We start from the raw sequence: 21,478 nt of genomic DNA on the forward strand, positions 1-21,478 counted from the left end.
GACATTCTTCCCCACCCTCTACACCCTGCCTGAACTCACTTCTTCACCTCTCTTCCACATTCCCTGTTACTTTGAACAGTTGACCAAAAGTATTTAAAATCCTCCACCTTCGTCACCTCTACTCCTGCATCCTCACCGTTCCACTGTCCTCCCTCTGGTTCATGCATATGAATTCCGTCTTGCTCCAACTAAATTTAATTTCTCTTCTTGTCGTTGCATACCTCCACCTCTCCAGGCTCTCCTCAACCTGCTCCCTGATTTTTGATCCATAGTATATTTGATTTGGCAAAGGTTTTTAGGCCGGATGCCGTTCCTGACACAATCCTCCCTATTTATCTTGGGATGGAAAGTTTGTAGGGAAAAAACTTAGACATGTATGATCGATCAGGATAACTAGAAGTGGGATGGTTATCATTGATTGTATCTCAAAGCATTAGTGAAATGGAGCAGCTAAGATCGAAATATTTAGAAGTCTCTGTGTAACTTACTTGTCACTCAGGTTAAGAGCAAAAAAGAAGGGAGTGATAAGTGGTGTGTCACTCTCAGCAGAAGCTGAGTCATTTCTGAAGGTTGCAGGTGTGAGTGGCAACCCAGCCACTGAGGATGCACAAGCCAGTGCATCCTTAGCGCCGGTCCCAAGCCCGGACAAATGGGGAGGGTTGCGTCAAGAAGGGCATCCGGCATAAAATCTTTGCCAAATCAACTATGCGGATCATAAATAAGACTTACATACCGGATCGGTCGAGGCCCGGGTTACCAACGACCGCCACCGGTACTGTTAACCAGCAGGGTGTCAGTGAAACTATGCTACTGTTGGGCGAAGGAGAAGGAGAGGGGGAAAGCATGTCCAGAGGCAGCTAGAGAGGAGGAAGGGTAGGCATGTGGAGGTGAGAGTTGGAACTTTGAATGTTGGCACTATGACTGGTAAAGGGAGAGAGCTGGCTGACATGATGGAAAGAAGAAAGGTAGGCATACTGTGTGTGCAAGAGACCAGGTGGAAGGGGAGTAAGGCCAGGAGTATGGGAGGTGGGTTCAAACTCTTCTACCATGGTGTGAATGGGAGAAGTAATGGGGTAGGGGTAATTCTGAAGGAAGAGTATGTCAAGAGCGTGCTGGAGGTGAAGAGAGTGTCAGACAGAGTGAGGAGTATGAAGCTGGAAATTGAAGGTTTATTGCTGAATGTTATCAGCGCATATGCCCCGCAAGTTGGGTGTGAGATGGATGAAAAAGAAGAATTCTGGAGTGAGTTGGACGACATGGTGGAGAGGGTACCCAAGGAGGAGAGAGTGGTGATTGGAGTGGACTTCAATGGACATGTTGGTGAAGGGAACAGAGGTGATGAGGAGGTGATGGGAAGGTATGGAGTCAAGAAGAGAAATGTGGAAGGACAGATGGTGGTCGATTTTGCGAAAAGGATGGAAATGGCTGTGGTGAATACATATTTCAAGAAGAGGGAGGAACACAGGGTGACATACAAGAGTGGAGGAAAGTGCACACAGGTGGACTATATCTTATGTAGAAGGCGCCATCTAAAAGGGATTGGAGACTGCAAGGTGGTGACAGGGGAGAACGTAGCTAGGCAGCATCGGATGGTGGTCTGTAGGATGACTTTGGAGACCAAGAAGAGGAAGCGAGTGAAGACACAGCCAAAGATCAAATGGGGGAAGTTGAAGAAGGAAGACTGTTGTGTGGAGTTCAGGCAGGAGTTAAGACAGGCACTGGGTGGTAGTGAAGAGTTGCCAGATGGCTGGACAATCACTGCAGAAATAGTGAGGGAGACAGCTAGAAAGGTACTTGGTGTGTCATCAGGACAGAGGAAGGAAGACAAGGAGACTTGGTGGTGGAATGAGGAAGTACAGCAAATTATACAGAGGAAAAGGTTGGCAAAGAAGAAGTGGGATAGTAAGAGAGATGAAGAAAGTAGACAGGAGTACAAGGAGATGCAGCGTAAAGCAAAGAGAGAGGTGGCAAAGGCAAAGGAAAAGGCGTATGGTGAGTTGTATGACAGGTTAGACACTAAGGAAGGAGAAAAGGACTTGTACCGATTGGCTAGACAGAGGGACCAAGCTGCAAAGGATGTGCAGCAAGTTAGGGCGATCAAGGATAGAGATGGAAATGTGCTGACAAGCGAGGAGAGTGTGCTAAGAAGTTGGAAGGAATACTTTGAGGGGCTGATGAATGAAGAAAATGAGAGAGAGAGAGAGAGAGAGAGAGAGAGAGAGAGAGAGAGAGAGAGAGAGAGAGAGAAGGTTGGATGATGTAGGGATAGTGAATCAGGAAGTTCAGCGGATTAGCAAGGAGGAAGTGAGGGCAGCTATGAAGAGGATGAAGAGTGGAAAGGCAGTTGGTCCTGATGACATACCTGTGGAGGCATGGAGATGTTTAGGAGAGATGGCAGTGGAGTTTTTAACTAGATTGTTTAACACAATCCTGGAAAGTGAGAGGATGCCTGAGGAGTGGAGAAGAAGCATACTGGTACTGATTTTCAAGAACAAGGGCGATGTGCAGAACTGTAACAACTACAGAGGTATAAAGTTGATCAGCCACAGCATGAAGATTTGGGAAAGAGTAACAGAAGCTAGGTTAAGAGGAGAGGTGATGATCAGCGAGCAGCAGTATGGGTTCATGCGACGAAAGAGCACCACAGATGCAATGTTTGCTTTGAGAATGTTGATTGAGAAGTATAGAGAAGGCCAGAAAGAGTTTCATTGTGTCTTTGTAGACTTAGAGAAAGCATACGACAGGGTGCCGAGAGAGGAGGTGTGGTATTGTATGAGGAAGTCAGGAGTTGCAGAGAAGTATGTAGGAGTGGTGCAGGATACGTATGAGGGAAGTGTGACAATGGTGAGGTGTGCGGTTGGAATGACAGATGGGTTCAAGGTGGAGGTGGGATTACATCAAGGATCGGCTCTGAGCCCTTTCTTGTTTGCAATGGTGATGGACAGGTTGACGGACAAGATCAGGCAGGAGTCTCCGTGGACGATGATGTTCGCGGATGACATTGTGATCTGTAGCGAGAGTAGGGTGCAAGTTGAGGAGAGCCTGGAGATGTGGAGGTATGCACTGGAGAGAAGAGGAATGAAAATCTGTAGGAGCAAGACGGAATACCTATGCGTGAATGAGAGAGAGGACAGTGGAATGGTCAGGATGCAAGGAGTGGCGGTGACAAAGGCATTTGAGTTTAAATACTTGGGGTCAACTGTCCAAAGTAACGGGGAGTGCAGTAGAGAGGTGAAAAAGAGAGTGCAGGCAGGGTGGAGAAGTGTGTCAGGAGTGATTTGCGACAGAAGGGTACCAGCAAGAGTTAAAGGGAAAGTTTACAAGATGGTTGTGAGACCAGCTATGTTATATGGTTTGGAGACAGTGGCACTGACGAAAAGACAGGAGGTGGAGCTGGAGGTGGCAGAGTTGAAGATGATAAGATTTTCACTGGGAGTAACGAAGAAGGACAGGATTAGGAACGATTATATTAGAGGGACGGCACAGGTTGGACGGTTTGGAGACAAAGCAAGAGGGGCAAGATTGAGATGGCTTGGACATGTGTGGAGAAGAGATGCTGAGTATATTGGGAGAAGGATGCTGAATATGGAGCTGCCAGGGAAGAGGAGAGGAGGAAGGCCAAAGAGGAGGTTTATGGATATGGTGAGGGAAGACATGCAGGTGGCTGGTGTGACAGAGGAAGACGCAGAAGACAGGAAGAAATGGAAACGAATGATTCGCTGTGGCGACCCCTAACGGGAGCAGCCGAAAGTAGTAGTAGTAGTAGCAGGTGTGAGTGGCAATAGAAGTAAATAACTAGAGTCCAAGAAAGGAAGAAGGAAGGCAGTAATTCTGTGTGTTTGGTCTTTGAAAGGAATTGCTGGAAAGAGTGTAACTTGATTATGTGAGTTACAGGGTTAGGCCTTATGAGAGAGCTCCTCTCAGATGTTTTTGTTGTCAAGAATATGGACGTGTTGCTGCCGTATGTAATGGGAGTCAGAAGGTGTGGGAGATGTGGGAAGGACAACTGCAATGTGGGAAAATAGTGAGGTGGAGAAAGTGCAAGAAAAGTGCCTGTACTGAAATGGAAATAATTATACAGGGTCGGCACAGTGCAAAAAGGCAATTAAGGAAGAGAAAGTGAATAAGATTAGCGCAAAAAAAGGGGTTGTTGTATGATGAAGCTGCGAAATGAATGGAGAGAAACAATGAGCATGATGTGAAACAAGATGCTCAGGCGAACAAGTTAGTCAAAAAGCATGCTGAGTTTTGATTTTGCAAGGACCAAATGGCCTTTTTGGCAATAGCAATTAACTGTACTGCTGGAGTAGAAAGATAATCTGAGAGAACTGACAGTATTGTAGATGCAGCAAGGACATTGCAGGGTGCTGTAGGAGTTTCTGAAGAAGGTGTGCAGCCACTGCTGAGGCCTTTAGTCCCTCCCAGAAATCTGTAAAATAATTAAACTTAGCACAAAAAGTAAGGAAATTTGTGTTTGGTATATTATTTCTTTGTTATAACAATGCTTCTTGGCAATAAATGTTATGTCAGGCACCTGATTGTCAGCACCTGGGGTACTAGAAGCTCAAACCAAGAGTCAACAGCAACAGCAAAATAAGCTGTTTGGCATTGGCAGAGAAGATTTGGCAAATTTGTCATGGGTGTAACCCACATACTCAGCTCTGCTGTTCATCCCACAAATGCATGTTCCTTATAAATTTGGCACCATTTAAAAGGGAACTAAACAGGCTTCCCAACGGTGTACGATTTATTGCCAAGAAGCATTGTTACAACAAAGAAATAATGTACCAAACACAAATTTCCTTACTTTTTGTGCTAAGTATAGTTTAACTGAGAAGACGTGTTTCTTTTTAAGTAGACGTTCTGATCCACTCTCCATTCCAGCTGGTGGCGGCAATGCGCCAAATCGTTATTTGCCAGCCGCTAATAAACTAAAGAAGAGGCAGAAGAAGAGTAGGAAGGAGGAGGGGGAGGAAGAACAAAAACAAGAACGTCCACAAAATCGGGAGTTCGGGAGAGAATTTGTCGTCGTCTGAAGATGTGTTTGTTTAACCGCTGAGATCAATGATGGATCAGCCCATCACTGAAATACGTTTGAAGTTTGAAAGAAGGATCGCAGATTATGAGGCTGAAATCTTACGTCTAAAGGAGGAAAATTCTCGTCAGAAGAAACTACTGGACGCCATTTATAAGCCTGAAGTACGGATATACAAATCAGGTTTGTACGAATAAACTGGCTAAACTATTTAAGTTAATTTCACCAGGATCATTTAGTTAGCACAGTGTTTTCTAAATTGATCTTTGTTAGCGGGGCGAGCTGAAACAATAATTCAGGCCGGGAATTTGACTCCATCCCAGGCCACCGTGAGCAAAACCACCAGACCGCTGAACCTGCTGAATCAGATAAACTGATTCAACCTTCTTTGATTTTCTTACCTGGATTATTGATCATGCATCAAGACACCAGACCATTAATTTTGTAGGCTAACTGTCGTGGCAAATATTGAATTCCACCCTGACAGAAATGAGGAACGAGACAAAAATCTCCGAGAGTATTGTCACACGATTTTAAGATATGTTGATGAACAGGCTCATCCAAGCCCACGTGCCTGAATGCGCGCCGATCAATACAGTACAGTCTCTCTTATAGGACAGATGTCTGTTCTTCCCCTCCTTATCTCATGTCTTCCAGCTCTCATCCACCAAGACCATTTCTCCAATTTACTGCGTACAGACTTGCTACACTCAGTGAGTCTCCCATCCAGTCAACAATTAACAATAGGCCCTTATTTGTGAACCCGGAGAAGACACTTTATAAGACCACCTTTGTTCTACTACAAATGGACTTCAAGCATCCATCTAAGCAATGCAAGGTCATGGTGAAAGATTAAAAGTAAGCAAACATCAAATATGAATTGCCCTCACAATCCTCCCTTTTGATTACTTTTAATCAACAACAAATCGCCTAAATAAACCATCAAAGAAAACAACAATGGTTATACATCCTGGGGAACATCTTACCTCACACAGAATGAATGTGAGGCCTGTCTGTTAGTTGTAAGTCAGCTGAAATGCATCAGATTTACACCAAAAACACTCCATATAAACTCAGCAGTCAGACAGAAGTCAGTCATCCCATGTCCTCTTGAACCAAACATCTCACTTCACTCTTGACTAGAAATGAGTAAAAGATTCAAGAGGTTACCAGCACTAATCTGAGCAGATACATCACAAGAAAAACCCAGTGTTGACATTTGGGAAAAACTTACGTGAATGCTCAAAATCCATCTAAAAACACAACATAGTCCCCAGAAACGTCAAACAATGACTAAATGATGAAACAATAAATGAGAGATATATTCATAACACACATTTAGGTTGGTTACAAATTAACTAAGCATTAACATAAGGAAAGGAAAAGAAACCAATAACTCCAAATAAAGAAAAGGATCTTGGGGAAACTATTAAATGAAGTGACTGTAGACACTTGCTAAAATTTTTCATTATCATTAGAATCATGTGATGGAACCCAGGGATCAGGAAAATGTTGAACGTGCACAGCATTAAGTACAGTCTTAATACAATATTTACGGATCACACCAATCATACAAGTAATGATGAAAACAATGACCAAAAACAGAAGAATACCCACAATCTGTGGGTATTCTATGTTTAGTTGCACACAGTAGTTAAGCGTTACATCCTCCATGAGGTCTGAGCTGAGAACCCGCCTTTGCGGGGGAAGGGTTATTCCAGTGTTCATGGGTCTGCCTGTGAGGATTTCAAAAGGTGACAGACCTGTTGTGGCCCTCCCTCTCGCTCTCATAGCCATCAGCACTAACGGTTGTGCTTTTATCCACGTGAGTCCCGTCTCATCACAACATCTGAGCAGATTATTTTAATCGTCCCATTTTCTCTCTCCACTGCTCCACCGCTTTGTGGGTGATAGGCACAATGTTGCCTCAGATTAATACCCAAAAATGTTGAAAGTTGTTTAACAGCACTATTTACAAAGTGAGTTCCGTTATCACTGCTGCTCTTCCATGGTATTCCCCATCTGGGAATAATCTCTCTTACGAGCACCTTTGCTACCATGGAGGCATCTGCTTTTCCTGTAGGGAAAACTTCAACCCACTTAGAAAACATATCAGCAATCACAAAACAATATTTATTTCCCTCACATGGTGTTAATTGAATGAAATCCATCTGCAGGTGATCAAACGGTTGGTCAGGGGGAGGGTGGCTCGAGGCTTGTGTGGTTTGTCCTCTTGCAGCATTGTTTTTCAAACAAATTAAATATTTTGAACAAAAATTTTGGGAACAATTTGTGAAGCCTCTCGTAAACCAGTGTTTGTTTACTGCGTCCACCATCCCCCCTTTTGACACATGGTCCTCTCCATGTGCCAATTTGCATAAAAGGAAACAAACACTTAGGCAGGCAAGGACGTCCGTCCTTAGACTGCCTTATGTCGTTTACATATATACATCCAGCTTTTTCCGGGCTGTTCTCTCTGTCTTACCAGCACGGGTTTGTGCCATTACCAAATCTGTTAAAGTGGCTACAGGAGTGTCAGTCTGTTGTGGCATCTGCAATACATTCTCCTGTTGTCCTGCTGATTTAGCGACTGCATCCGCTTGAACATTACCTGGTGATACTTGGTCATTTTCAGTAGTGTGAGCCACACATTTGCAGACAGAAACGGCCGTGGGGAGTGTAATGGCAGTTAATAGTTCATCAATTAAAGGCCCATGTGATATGGGCTTGCCTGTAGATGTTAAGAACCCCCGCAATTTGCATAGTGTGCCAAAATCATGTACAACTCCAAATGCGTATCTGCTGTCAGTATACACAGTCAATGATTTTCCTTCCGCTAGTTTGCAGTAGTCCAGTGGCTTAGTGACATGATCGTTACGGAGCGGACAAAAGCGCCATTTTTTGCATGATGTTTCCTTAGGGTCAGTTATTGAATTTTAGCCTACAAGCCCCCAGCAAATATCTATTTAAAATAGTAAATTGCAAGACTATCAATATCATGAAATATGTGAAAATTTGCCTAGTAAAATCCAGCCTATATGCATCATAAAATGACCAAATTACATCCAAATCTGATAAAGTTGACTTCTTTAACATTATTAAAGACCCAGAACATTAAGTATAATCAATAATACCTTTAATGCAATGATAAATTCAAATAAACATGCATCATAATGTGAAAACTTGCTGTAGTGTTGTGCATTACTAAATTTGCATTGCTGCATTTGCAGGTGCTACAGTCCCCTTTACAAGAGCAGTTGATCAGCTCTCTGCATGCTCTGGAGACCTCTGGAATGGTCAACCAAACTGGCACCCACCGATTCCTTGGTCCATCCGTAGTCCTGTGGAGAGGGAATCACTTGCTGGGGTTGTGTGCTGGGTGCCCAGATTCCTGCTTGATACACTACCCGTTTCATATGCTGCAGTGGGGCATCTTGAGTGGGAGGTAGTTTCTCCATTGACCGATTCTCTTGACAGAAGAGTTCCTTTCTTTTATGGTTGATGGAGCTCAAAGGACTGGATTTGTCATACAGGATTACAGTCAGTCTTTCAAGCCTCTGGAACTGCTCGCAGTCAACATCTAGTTGCTGGAAGGGATGCTTTGCCAGATAGACAAATGTTTCTGTTGCATCATCATAGACTTGCCAGGACCGCCAAGCTGACTTCTTACCTTTTCCATTGAATGCAGATGTGTCACAACCTGAATACGCATGAAACATAGGCAGAGCTCGAGATCTGGGCTCCCCCAGGCTTTTGCAGATGTCGTTGATGTGGTAAAATCGGTATTTTTTGCCCATGCCAAAAGCCACCCAGATGTCAGTCAAGGGTTGAAGCACCACTAAATCATGGAAGACGCCTGCAAGGATCACTATAACATCAGTTTCCACAGTACGCACAAGAACAGTTTTTGCTCCTTGCTCCAGTGCAAGATGCCCTTTTCTTTGTATGGTACACGATGTACTGTCTAATGGTGAGGCAAGCCTGAGAGTCACATTTGTCTTGATGTTTTATGTTGGAACCATTCAGCACCATGGAGACAAGAGACTTGAGACTTGAAGGTAGTGCGTTTTCCTGACATTTTTCGGGGAAGGAGCCAGTGAATTGGAAGCCTGAATGGTTGATTATGTCGTTTCTGATAATCTTTGCTGCTTTTGCCAGAATAAGAGCATCTTCATCAAAATTACGCTTGTTTAGAGCTTCCTTTAACATATTTTCTATTCCTTCCTTGAAAATTAGAAGTGTGTTCTTCCCATCACACTGTGCTTGTGCCTCTGGCAAGTGTTCAAGTAAATTATCCTTGAGCCTGGTCTTGTTGACTAGTTTCTTGATCCCCAGCTCCTCAAGGCGACTCACATACAGAGAATGGATCTCAGACAGCTTGAAGAGAAGAACTCCAGAGTCCACAGATTTCTCACTTTAGTTGATCAGTTCTATGAAAGCTCGAGACTCATTAATTTTTTCATCAGTGTTTTCTGGAGATGACTTCCGAGTGAGACTTCAGTGGCGATTTCTAAACTTGGTCAGGCATGGCAAATGGTATTTTGCCTCCATTGCCATTAAATCTCCTCCAACTATCCTGGTCATAAGCTTAGTGTCATTTAGTTCAGTGATCATGGTTCGGATCTTCTTATCAGAATCAAATGTTGACACTTCATGGAGAGCACCTTGATCTGTGCCACTCTCACAGAAGAAGCATTTTTGAATTTCTAGTCTTTGGCACTTAATTTGTTTTTTCCCTTCAGAGTCACCAGGATTGTGCAGTCTCTTCTGTTTTGCCAGCTTAAAATTGTTGAATTTCAGGTGACAAGATTTGTTCCATGAAGCAGAATGTGATGCAAAATTGCTTGCAGTTTGACCATCCCCAAAATAGAGTTCAGTTGGAAGAGCATCAATGGCACGGAATTGCTCTACATTAGTCAGAAATGAACTGTAGGCATCTATTTTATTATCATCACTTGTCCCAGGGCCTCTCAAGGGACATCTCAAGGGTTCAGCAGTGTCCTTCTGGCAAATGATACAGCGATCCCAGTTCAGTTCCATGGCTCACAAACTGTCACAAAAAAATGGAACAAATTAATCAAGAAAATGCAATCAACTTAGCTTTCACTCTGTTTAGCAACAAATAACTCATTGTTAGTGAATTACTATTGTGTTATTTACCTGAATTATGTACACTTGTTGGGTTGCAGCTCTGTGTGAGGCTCTACTGCATTATGAGCATTCTGAGTTCTGGCTTTCTGGCTAAGTTCACTTTCATCTTGAGGCCTCACAGACTGTCACACAAATAATGGAACAAATTAACCAAGATAATGCAATCATGGCACATGTACAGTCCTTATATATCATATCAGAGCTATATTAAATGTTTTTTTTGGTGGGTGTCCAACAATTAATTTTATTCTAGATTAGACTAGCTAACATTATCTAGCTAGCTAGCTAACATTAACCTGGCTAGTTGCTAGCTGCAAAAACACAGACCTCTGTGCTAACATTTGCTGTCTAATGTAAGTAGCCTAGCTAATCCACTTTCCCTATGCTCTGTTTAGCTACATAAAGCTCATTGTTAATGAATTACTAGTATGTTATTTACCTGAATTATGTACACTTGTTTGATTGCAGCTCTGCGTGAGGCTCTACTGCATGCTGAGAGCATGCATGCTAATCTTCTGGGTTCTGAGTTCTGGCATCAGGGAAAAACTAATTTTTACAGTTAGGCTTATTTTATTTAGCGCCATCTGTTTGTTGTAAATGTATAGTGACACTGTAGTTGTGAATGTGAACAACTTGATGCTTAAATCTCAAACCAAAATGAAGAGAGAAAACTCTTTGCATAAACATAGGATACTTTTTCTTCTTTTTTTTTAATTCTGCCTATACTGTGCAGGGCTTTATGGAGGGTGTACAGGTACCAGGTGTCTTGGTACTCTATTTTACACATCACTGGGGAAGTTTGATAGTCAGTGGACAAATTAAAATCAGATTCATCTTCTTAGGTGGACAAAAAAAGAACAAGTTACCACCGATGTTCTTTTTATGACTAAAGAAAAATATTTTTTTATATAAAAAACAACTTTTGTGTTTTGTATGGATATTTCAAATATATGTGTGGGTCTCCTAGGCTAATATCCTTTAGCTGGTCCTAAGGAAGCCTCGTGCAAAGTTTGGCGCTTTTGTTCGCTCCGTAACGATTCGCCTAAAAAAGTGCGCTAAGCCTCTGGACTATTAATGCAATCAGTACTGCTGCTTGCGCAGACAAATGATGTGGGAGGCGTGCACTTTCAATGGCGTCATGATCATCTACTACTGCATATCCAACTTCATTTTGCCCTGTGTTTTGATTTTTTTCTAGCAGATCCATCAAAGTACCACACATAGTCAGAGTTGGTGAGAGGTGTTTCCTTTAAATCCACTTTCGGGCTGCATACTTGCGCTATCACAGCCATACAATCATGAGGTTCCCCATCGTCAGCAGTAGGGAGCAGGGTGGCAGGATTTAGAGCTGTACAGCGTTTGACTTCGACATTGGGCAATGATAAGAGGATGTTGTTGTACCTCAACCAGCACGCTGGACACAAGTGGGCTGTTTTCTGCTCTAGCAGAATAGAGGCCACCGAATGAGGTACTAGTGTGACTTTTTGATACCCAACTATATCCCGTGATGCAACTATGGCTCTTTCTGCTGCTGCTGCTGCTCTCACACAGAGAGGCAGGCCCAGTGCCACACTGTCTAGTTTTGAGGAAAAATATGCCACACACACACAAGATTCACACATCCACGTGTAATCACATGTAATCACAGATCCACTGTCTACGGTAGCCTGTTGTCCTCAAAAATGACATCAACTTGTTTCTCAGCACAAGGTTTTCTAATTTTGAGGATGGTTTCCACTACTTTTGAGCTCAATGTTTTACCCTTTTTATTTTTATTTTATTTTTAGAGATCTCACGCCCGAGGAAGATGGGTTTTTTTTCCTGAACAAATTGCAATTTACTCAAGCTAGCTGTTTTGTGTTCTCATGAATGATGCAGGGTTAGTACTCATAACCTGGTTTATTAACCAACACGACGAGGATGCAATAAGACAACATACAGATAGCTGGCATCCAGCACTATCGCCACGCGGGCCCCCACCCGGTAACCTGTATAACTGAGTGTTCCTCAGTACAGTGTCTGCAGTGGCTCAATAAACATCAGCAATAACACAGTGACTGATCTACATCCCCCTTTCTTAGTTCTTGCTCATACCATAACAAAACCATGTTGTCAATTATCAATACTTGCTGAATAACATATATTGAACAAACCTTCAAATAACATACACTACCGTTCAAAAGTTTGGGATCACCCAAACAATTTTGTGTTTTCCATGAAAAGTCACACTTATTCACCACCATATGTTGTGAAATGAATAGAAAATAGAGTCAAGACATTGACAAGGTTAGAAATAATGATTTGTATTTGAAATAAGATTTTTTTTACATCAAACTTTGCTTTCGTCAAAGAATCCTCCATTTGCAGCAATTACAGCATTGCAGACCTTTGGCATTCTAGCTGTTAATTTGTTGAGGTAATCTGGAGAAATTGCACCCCACGCTTCCAGAAGCAGCTCCCACAAGTTGGATTGGTTGGATGGGCACTTCTTGCGTACCATACGGTCAAGCTGCTCCCACAACAGCTCAATGGGGTTCAGATCTGGTGACTGCGCTGGCCACTCCATTACCGATAGAATACCAGCTGCCTGCTTCTGCTCTAAATAGTTCTTGCACAATTTGGAGGTGTGTTTAGGGTCATTGTCCTGTTGTAGGATGAAATTGGCTCCAATCAAGCGCTGTCCACTGGGTATGGCATGGCGTTGCAAAATGGAGTGATAGCCTTCCTTATTCAGAATCCCTTTTACCCTGTACAAATCTCCCACCTTACCAGCACCAAAGCAACCCCAGACCATCACATTACCTCCACCATGCTTAACAGATGGCGTCAGGCATTCTTCCAGCATCTTTTCATTTGTTCTGCGTCTCACAAACGTTCTTCTTTGTGATCCAAACACCTCAAACTTGGATTCATCCGTCCACAACACTTTTTTCCAGTCTTCCTCTGTCCAATGTCTGTGTTCTCTTGCCCATCTTAATCTTTTTCTTTTATTGGTCAGTCTCAGATATGGCTTTTTCTTTGCCACTCTGCCTTGAAGCCCAGAATCCCGCAGCCGCCTCTTCACTGTAGATGTTGACACTGGTGTTTTGCGGGTACTATTTAATGAAGATGCCAGTTGGGGACCTGTGAGGCGTCTGTTTCTCAAACTAGAGACTCTAATGTACTTATCTTCTTGCTCAGTTGTGCAATGCGGCCTCCCACTTCTTTTTCTACTCTGGTTAGAGCCTGTTTGTGCTGTCCTCTGAAGGGAGTAGTACACACCGGTGTAGGAAATCTTCAATTTCTTAGCAATTTCTCGCATGGAATAGCCTTCATTTCTAAGAACAAGAATAGACTGTCGAGTTTCAGATAAAAGTTCTCTTTTTCTGGCCATTTTGAGCGTTTAATTGACCCCACAAATGTGATGCTCCAGAAACTCAATCTGCTCAAAGGAAGGTCAGTTTTGTAGCTTCTGTAACGAGCTAAACTGTTTTCAGATGTGTGAACATGATTGCACAAGGGTTTTCTAATCATCAATTAGCCTTCTGAGCCAATGAGCAAACACATTGTACCATTAGAACACTGGAGTGATAGTTGCTTGAAATGGGCCTCTATACACCTATGTAGATATTGCACCAAAAACCAGACATTTGCAGCTAGAATAGTCATTTACCACATTAGCAATGTATAGAGTGTATTTCTTTAAAGTTAAGACTAGTTTAAAGTTATCTTCATTGAAAAGTACAGTGCTTTTCCTTCAAAAATATGGACATTTCAATGTGATCCCAAACTTTTGAACGGTAGTGTACATTAAACAACTGTTCAATAATCACAGAGTGAGAATTATCAAATACAAAGAAAACAATTTGCCCTTAATGAATAATATGAAAATAGTTGTCTTAGCAAAGCATATAGTTATACTTTAACACAAAATTAGGTCTTTTATATGTGAAGATACCTGAAACGAAACCCAAAGACCTCAATGTCAGCTCTTAGCAAATCAGAGAATTAACTTAAATGACATAACCTTCAAAATTTTGAGCTGACAAATTGACTCAATCTTTATACTTAGGATTTGGCTTGCTGACACGACCATAGCATGTTGTGTACAGACTTCCAGTTGCCTTAGCAGGTAGCACAGCTGTAGGTGTTTTCATACGTGACTGTTCAGTGACCAGCATGTTGTGTGACACTTTTGTCGGAGTGTGCTGGTTGTTAAGTTCATGTCCACTGTCCTGACATTCACTGTCGTCTGGGTAGTGCTGTGCTGGAGCAGGCTCGACAACCGGCAGAATGTGGCGCCTATTTCTCCTGTACAGCCTTCCTTCTGAGTGAATGAGATAGGATCTGGGCTCCTTGCAGATCTCCTTTACCATGCCTGTTTGATTGTAGCCTTGAGGGGTCTGCAATCTGATAACTTGTCCTTCCATCAATGGTTGAAGAGGTCAGCTCGTTCTGTCATAGTACAACTTCTGTGTCAGTCTTTTGTTAAGAAGCTGAGCCTTTACCTCCAGTGGCTTGTACACCTCTGGTTCAATCAGCTTTCTTGAGACTGGCAAAGTGGTGCGTGTTTGCCTTGACATCAGTCTTTGTGCAGGGGATCCAAGTTTTGTGTCACGTGGTACATTTCTGAGATTTAACAGATTGAGAAAGACATCACTTCCATTTCTATGAGACTTTCCATGAGCTGTTTTGCACTGCGAACAGCCCTCTCAGCTAAACCATTAGATTGAGGATACTCTGGGCTGCTCGTGACAGGAGTGAAGTCCCAATGTGTAGCCAAGTCCTTAAAGCGCTGACTTGTGAACTGTCTACCATTGTCAGTTATGTGTGTGTGTGATGTCCCATGAACTGAGAAATGTCTTTTGAGTTTGGTGATGACTGTTGCCGATGTAGCATCATGGAGCAGATCAATCTCATACCAGCCTGAATATGAGTCTACCAAAACTAGGTACAGCTGATTATGCCACTCAAAGATGTCTGTTGCTACAGTGGACCAGGGAAGATCTGGCATGTGTACATCAGGTGAATCAACAGTCTTTTGCAGTGTTAGGCCATCAACATAGAATGTATCATCAGCAATATTATCAGCTTGGTCATGTTCAATCTGGTGAACAGCTCTCCTGAATTTTACCTTGTTGTGGCCCTGTTGTACAGATGTACAACATCTTTTAAAGTGATTCCATTTTTTACAGGCGTTGCACTGTTGACCAAAAGCTGGGCATTTGTCTCTCCTGGCCGCATGACTGCCTCCACAGTTGCTGCAGTTAGCAGTGCCCTGTTTGATATATTTTTCTGATTGATCGTCCACTTTGTCTCACCAACCTCTGCTCATCAGAAGCAGTTAGGGGTTCAGTGTCTTGCTCAAGGACACTTTGACACGCTCTCCGCAGGAGCCGAGGATCGAACCTGCTACCTTCCGATTTCTAGATGATCCGCTCTACCTCCTGAGCCACGCCGCCCAATATGTTGCCGCGTTTTTTGCGGCATTTAGCTGTGTCCGTGGTAAGGGCCTTTCTCTTTCATCCTCTCCTTTGCCTTTTCTTCTGACTGGTCGCTACTCCACCCCCTCTGCCAATCTGGGGAGGGCTGCAGACTACCACATGCTTCCTCCGATACATGTGGCGTCGCCAGCCTGCTTCTTTTCATATGACAGTGAGGAGTTTCACTAGGGGGACGTAGCGGGAGGATCACGCTATTCCCCCCCCAGTCCCCCCCCCCCTCCGCCCCCAAACAAGCGTCCCGACCGACCAGAGGAGGCGCTAGTGCAGCAACAAGGACACAGCACATCCGGGATCCCACCCGCAAGACACGGCCAACTGCGTATGCGGGGACGCCCGACCAAGCCGGAGGCAACACGGGGACTCGAACCGCCAATCCCCGTATTGGTAGGCAACGGAATAGACCACCAAGCTACCCGGACGCCCATAAAATAGTTTCTAAACTATATCAGAGTAAAGCGCTGCAACGTGAGAACGGTGTGTAGTGCAGATAATAAAACCAGGAATGGATTTTCACTGTCCGCACTCGCGTGACAATAGAGATAGCGCCACATCTAGGCTACATGATGATCGTGGTTCCATTGGTGATGACTGATTCATGGCTTTTCAGAATAATGGATTACATTTATACACCGGAGGACCCCCTACTCTGCTCTGTGATAAGTGCCATGGGATCTTTAATGACCACAGTGAGTCAGGACCTTGGTTTTAGCATCTCATCCAAAGGATGACAGCTCCTAAAGCAACGTGTCCCTGTCACTACACTGGGGCATTGGGATTTTTTGTTGGTCTATTTATTTATTTAGGACCCTAGGGAAGACTGCTCCCTACTGGCCCACCAACACTACTTCCAGCAGCAACTCAGTTTTCCCGGAAGATCTCCCATCGCAGTACTAGCCAAGCCCATACCTGCTTAGCTTCCGCCATTCGGCAGAGCCAGCGTACATGTTGGTATGGCTGCCTAGTTGCTTAGTTAATAGTGTTTGTGGTTGCCAACTCTTAATCTCCTCTTCTATCATTGCATGACATTTTGAAATATTTTACTGAAAGCCCCTGAAAATTTGATTTAAATAGTAAAAATACTACATATATTTTATCAAAATGGTGCGTCTCATTAGGCATCCACAAAACTCTGAGTGAAAATAAATTACTACCGCTGTCGGCTGCTCCCGTTAGGGGTCGCCACAAGGGATCATTCATTTCCGTTTCTTCCTGTGTTTTACATCTATATAGCCAGCATCTCTCCTCCACACATGTCCAAGCCATCTCAATTTTGCTCCTCTTGCTTTGTCTCCAAACCTTCCAACTTGAGCGGTCCCTCTAATATCGTCCCTAATCCTGTCCTTCTTCGTCACTCCCAGTGAAAATCTTAGCATCTTCAACTCTGCCACCTCCAGCTCCGCCTCCTGTCTTTTCGTCAGTGCTACTGTCTCCAAACCATATAACATAGCTGGTCTCACAACCATCTTGTAAACCTTCCCTTTAACTCTTGCTGGTACCCTTCTGTCGCAAATCACTCCTGAGACTCTTCTCCACCCACTCCATCCTGCCTACACTCTCTTCTTCACTTCTCTCCTGCACTCCCCGTTACTTTGGACAGTTGACCCCAAGCATTTAAAGAGAGACTGACCTGCCCTTTCTGAAAACATTTTTTAACATTGGGAGTTTGAATCATAACCGAAAATAGGTGGTTTTTTTTAATTCAAAGCTATTGGCTACTGTCTTCCTGGGCGGTCGTTTGGGTGTGGCTCGGGTTTCGCGTGGGTGGGGCTCGGTACCGCTCGTCAATTGCCATAGAAAAAAATGAGAAATTCAGTGGCGCGAGGATTTGAATCGCTGAGGTAATTAGCTAGCTAGCTGACTAGCTTATTGCAAGGCATAGCTAGCGGTAGATCCGAAGCCTGGTCTCGGGCCAATGTTGGTACCGCACCTGGACACATACGCTGCTTGTGCTCTGATGCCCATATTACAAATGGAAAAACATATTCAACAACTCACTACTGGCCAGGGGATAGACCAGGTATTTAGCCTTGATATGTGTATATAAATTCAAACTCGCCTACATTTCTTTTCCAAATATCATAAAGGATTTTGTCACATCTGGGTAGTGTAGCAGTCTATTGCATTACCTACGAATACGGGGATCGCCGTATCAAATCCTCGTGTTACCTCCAGCTTGGTTGGGCGTCCCTACGGACACAATTGGCCGTGTCTGTGGGTAGGAAGCTGGATGTGGGTATGTGTCCTGGTCGCTGCAGTAGCGCCTCCTCTGGTCGTTCGGGGCACCTGCTCGGTGGGGGAGGGGGAACTGGGGGGAATAGTGTGATCCTCCCTCGCACTATGTCCCCCTGGCAAAACTCCTCACTGTCAGGTGAAAAGAAGTGGCTGGTGATTCTATATGTATCAGAGGAGGCATGTGGTAGTCTGCAGGCCTCCCCAGATAAGAAGAAGGGGTAGAGCAGCGACCGGGATGGCTCGGAAGAGTGGGATAATTAGCCAAGTACAATTAGGGAGAAAAAGGGGGGGGGGTCTAAAAAAAAAGACATTTTGTTAAAGTGACTGCTCTAATGGATATCACTTAATGTTGCATTGCCCATGATTTTATTTAAAGGTGTCCAGTCATAGTTTCCCTAATGTTTATATGTCTCTCCCCTCTAGACCTCCCGCAGTTCTTTGTTTCTGAAGATAAGGTTCCCTCTGTGAAGCAGGAGTGGAGCCCCAGTCTGGACCAGGGGGAGCCAGAGCCCCCACATATTAAAGAGGAAGAGGAGGAACTCTGGAGCAGTCAGGAGGAAGAGCAGCTTGAAGGACTGGAGGAGAAGGTTGACATTACCGAGCTGTCATTTCCTCCTGTCCCTGTAAGGAGAGAAAATGATGAAGAGAAAGCTCAATCCTCTCAGCTTCATCAAAGTCAAACTGAAGAGAAAAGAGAGACAGAGCCTCCAGCCAGCACCTCAACTGAGCAGATGAAACCAGAAAGTGATGGAGAGGACTTTGGACCAATAGAACCAGCCCGTAACCTCAATCAAGATGGTGATTTACAACCAACTAGTGATGGATATCGCTCTTCAGACTGTTGTGAAAGTGAGACTGAAGACAATGATGATGGTGGGAACAAGACAAGAGAACCTCACTCAGGTTTGGACACAACTGAGAACAATGAAATCAGTAATGAGCGATCTGCTGAGAATAAACCCTTCAGTTGCTCAGTCTGTGGTAAAGGGTTTTCTAAAAGAGGATATATGAAGAAACATATGATAATGCATACAGGAGAGAAACCTTTCAGTTGCTCAGTCTGTGGTAAAGAGTTTTCTCATAAACATGTTATGCAGTCACACATGAGAACACATACAGGAGAGAAACCTTTCAGTTGCTCAGCCTGCGGTAAAGCGTTTTCTCATAAACATGTTATGCAGGTACACATGAGAATACATACAGGAGAGAAACCTTTCAGTTGCTCATACTGTGGTAAAGAGTTTTCTAAAAGAGGACATATGAAGAAACATATGAGAATGCATACAGGAGAGAAACCCTTCAGTTGCCCAGTCTGCGGTAAAGAGTTTTCTCATAAACATATTATGCAAACACACATGAGAATACATACAGGGGAGAAACCTTTCATTTGCTCATTCTGTGGTAAAGGGTTTTCTGAAATAGGAAGTATGCAGAGACACATGATAATACATACAGGAGATAAACCTTTCAGTTGCTCGGTCTGTGGTAAAGGATTTTCTCAAAGAGGACATATGCAGTCACACATGAGAATACATACAGGAGAGAAACCCTTCAGTTGCTCAGTCTGTGGTAAAGGGTTTTCTGAAAGAGGTAGTATGCAGTCACACATGAGAATACATACAGGAGATAAACCCTTAAGTTGCTCAGTGTGTGGTAAAGGATTTTCTGAAAGAGGACATCTGCAGTCACACATGAGAATACATACAGGAGAGAAACCGTTCAGTTGCTCAGTCTGTGGTAAAGGGTTTTCTGAAAGAGGAAACATGCAGAAACACATGAGAGTACATACAGGAGAGAAATCCTTCAGTTGCTCAGTCTGTGGTAAAGGGTTTTCTGAAAGAGGAAGTATGCAGAGACACATGATAATACATACAGGAGATAAACCCTTCAGTTGCTCAGTGTGTGGTAAAGGGTTTTCTGAAAGAGGAAACATGCAGAGACACATCAAAATACATACAGATGTGACGAGAATGTGAAGGGGGTTAGGGGCTTTTAAGCGTTCATGATTCTGTAAAAATATTTTCAAAATCTGAATATGATCTCACTAGTAAGCATGGTTTCCATTAAAAGAAAAATTAAGATGTATTGTCTCAGATGCATCTGTATCTCAATTTATATATTCAATATGCATATATATTCAACTGGGGACCTCCATCGACAGTAGGCTGACCTTCAATGACGACACAATAAGTATTGTCTTGAGCTGCCAGCAGATAACCTACCTGCTACGGAGACTGACGTGTCTGGGTATTTCCCCTGCCATCCTCTGCAGCTTTTGCATCTGCCATATTGGGAGTCTCCTTACTTTCTCTTTCCTGGCCTGGTATGGAGGGCTCTCTGAGGCCAACCAGAGCAAGCTGTGGAAGATGACAACACTGATGTCTAAGCTCTGCGAACAGTGGTGCTCAGGTCTCCAACTGCAGTACAAGCAGCGGGCAGTGAGTAAAGCAGGAAAGATTGCCAGGGACAAAACACACGATCTCAACACCTGCTTGAAGAGCCTACCCTGTGGCAGGAGATATCATGTTCCCAACTTCAAGAACGATAGAGGGAGAGACGGCTTCATCCCGTCTGCCATACCACGACTAAATAAGCACAGATAATTTGCCCCCACCCCCAGCTACCTTTCTCTTGCCCCAGAATACCTGGACCTATTGCTATAAACCTCCACCTCCACCTTCACCATCAACCACACCCACCCCACCCAAGACTGTCTTGTTCTTATCCTAGCTTTGTTTTTAAACCCAACTTCTAGCTGATACCTGATCTTGTATGTTTGTTTATCTAAGTTGTGTGTGTGTGTTGTTGTACACTCTGACCTGAACAAAACGAATTTCCCTTGTGGATAAATAAAGACATCTTATCTTATGTTGTCTTATCCTAGAGTTTCTACTTAAACAGGGAAGAAGGTAGATGTGCGTCTGGTTTGTTTGTGCACCTTCGGTGTGAAATATAGCTGGATTTTTTTTAAGCTAGCATTCGTTTTTGAACAAATTTCTAATTTTTTATTGGTGTACCTTTTTCAAATGTGATTGTGCATGTTTGATAATCCAGATTAAAAAAATCAAAGAAAGTTGAATCAGTTCATGTGGACACGTTTAATGACAGATACGTTCATCACTCATCTAAGTGACCTCTTCAGTCTCAACTGACTGCAGGTATCCCACCCTTATAAACAATACAGTGTCATAACGACCCAAAACAACGATCAGCTTCATATGCAAATTGCCGTGACCATTAACTAGTTACAATGGCCATGTGTACTATTCACAGAGGATTGGGGAATGTTTGCAATCACGGCATTGTAAGATTAGCCCCCCTCCCCCTCCCCGGATCAGGGATGGTCGTTCCCTCTTCACACAGATGGCCTCTTTGACTCCCCGTTCAAACCAGCGTTCCTCCCTATCAAGGATGTGCACATCTTCACCCTTGAAAGAGGGGCCACTGGCCTGTAGATGGGTGTAGACTGTGGAGTCCTGGTCTGACGTGTTAGCGTTTCCTCTCCAGGCGCTCCTCAACCTGCTCCTTGATTTTTGATACATATATTTGATTTGGCAAAGGTTTTTAGGCCGGATGC

At 43.6% G+C, this 21,478-nt stretch overlaps 1 protein-coding gene across 2 annotated transcripts in view; it reads left to right on the forward strand.

Annotated features, from left to right (window-relative positions):
* LOC130115973 (gastrula zinc finger protein XlCGF57.1-like) overlaps positions 1-20,938 on the forward strand; it is a 53,380-nt gene extending 32,442 nt beyond the window's left edge. Inside the window, exons 1-2 of one of the 2 annotated variants that reach the window (XM_056283871.1) lie at positions 4,973-5,218; positions 18,325-20,938. In XM_056283871.1, coding sequence (XP_056139846.1) covers positions 5,065-5,218; positions 18,325-19,877 — 1,707 coding nt within the window. In that variant the 5' untranslated portion in view covers positions 4,973-5,064 and the 3' untranslated portion in view covers positions 19,878-20,938. Of the gene's footprint in view, positions 1-4,972; positions 5,219-18,324 lie in introns of those variants that run through there. The other variant, XM_056283873.1, reaches the window with a different exon arrangement.
* Positions 20,939-21,478: the final 540 nt, after the last annotated feature.

The sequence above is a fragment of the Lampris incognitus genome, chromosome 7 (genome assembly GCF_029633865.1).
Source record: "Lampris incognitus isolate fLamInc1 chromosome 7, fLamInc1.hap2, whole genome shotgun sequence".
NCBI lineage: Eukaryota > Metazoa > Chordata > Actinopteri > Lampriformes > Lampridae > Lampris > Lampris incognitus.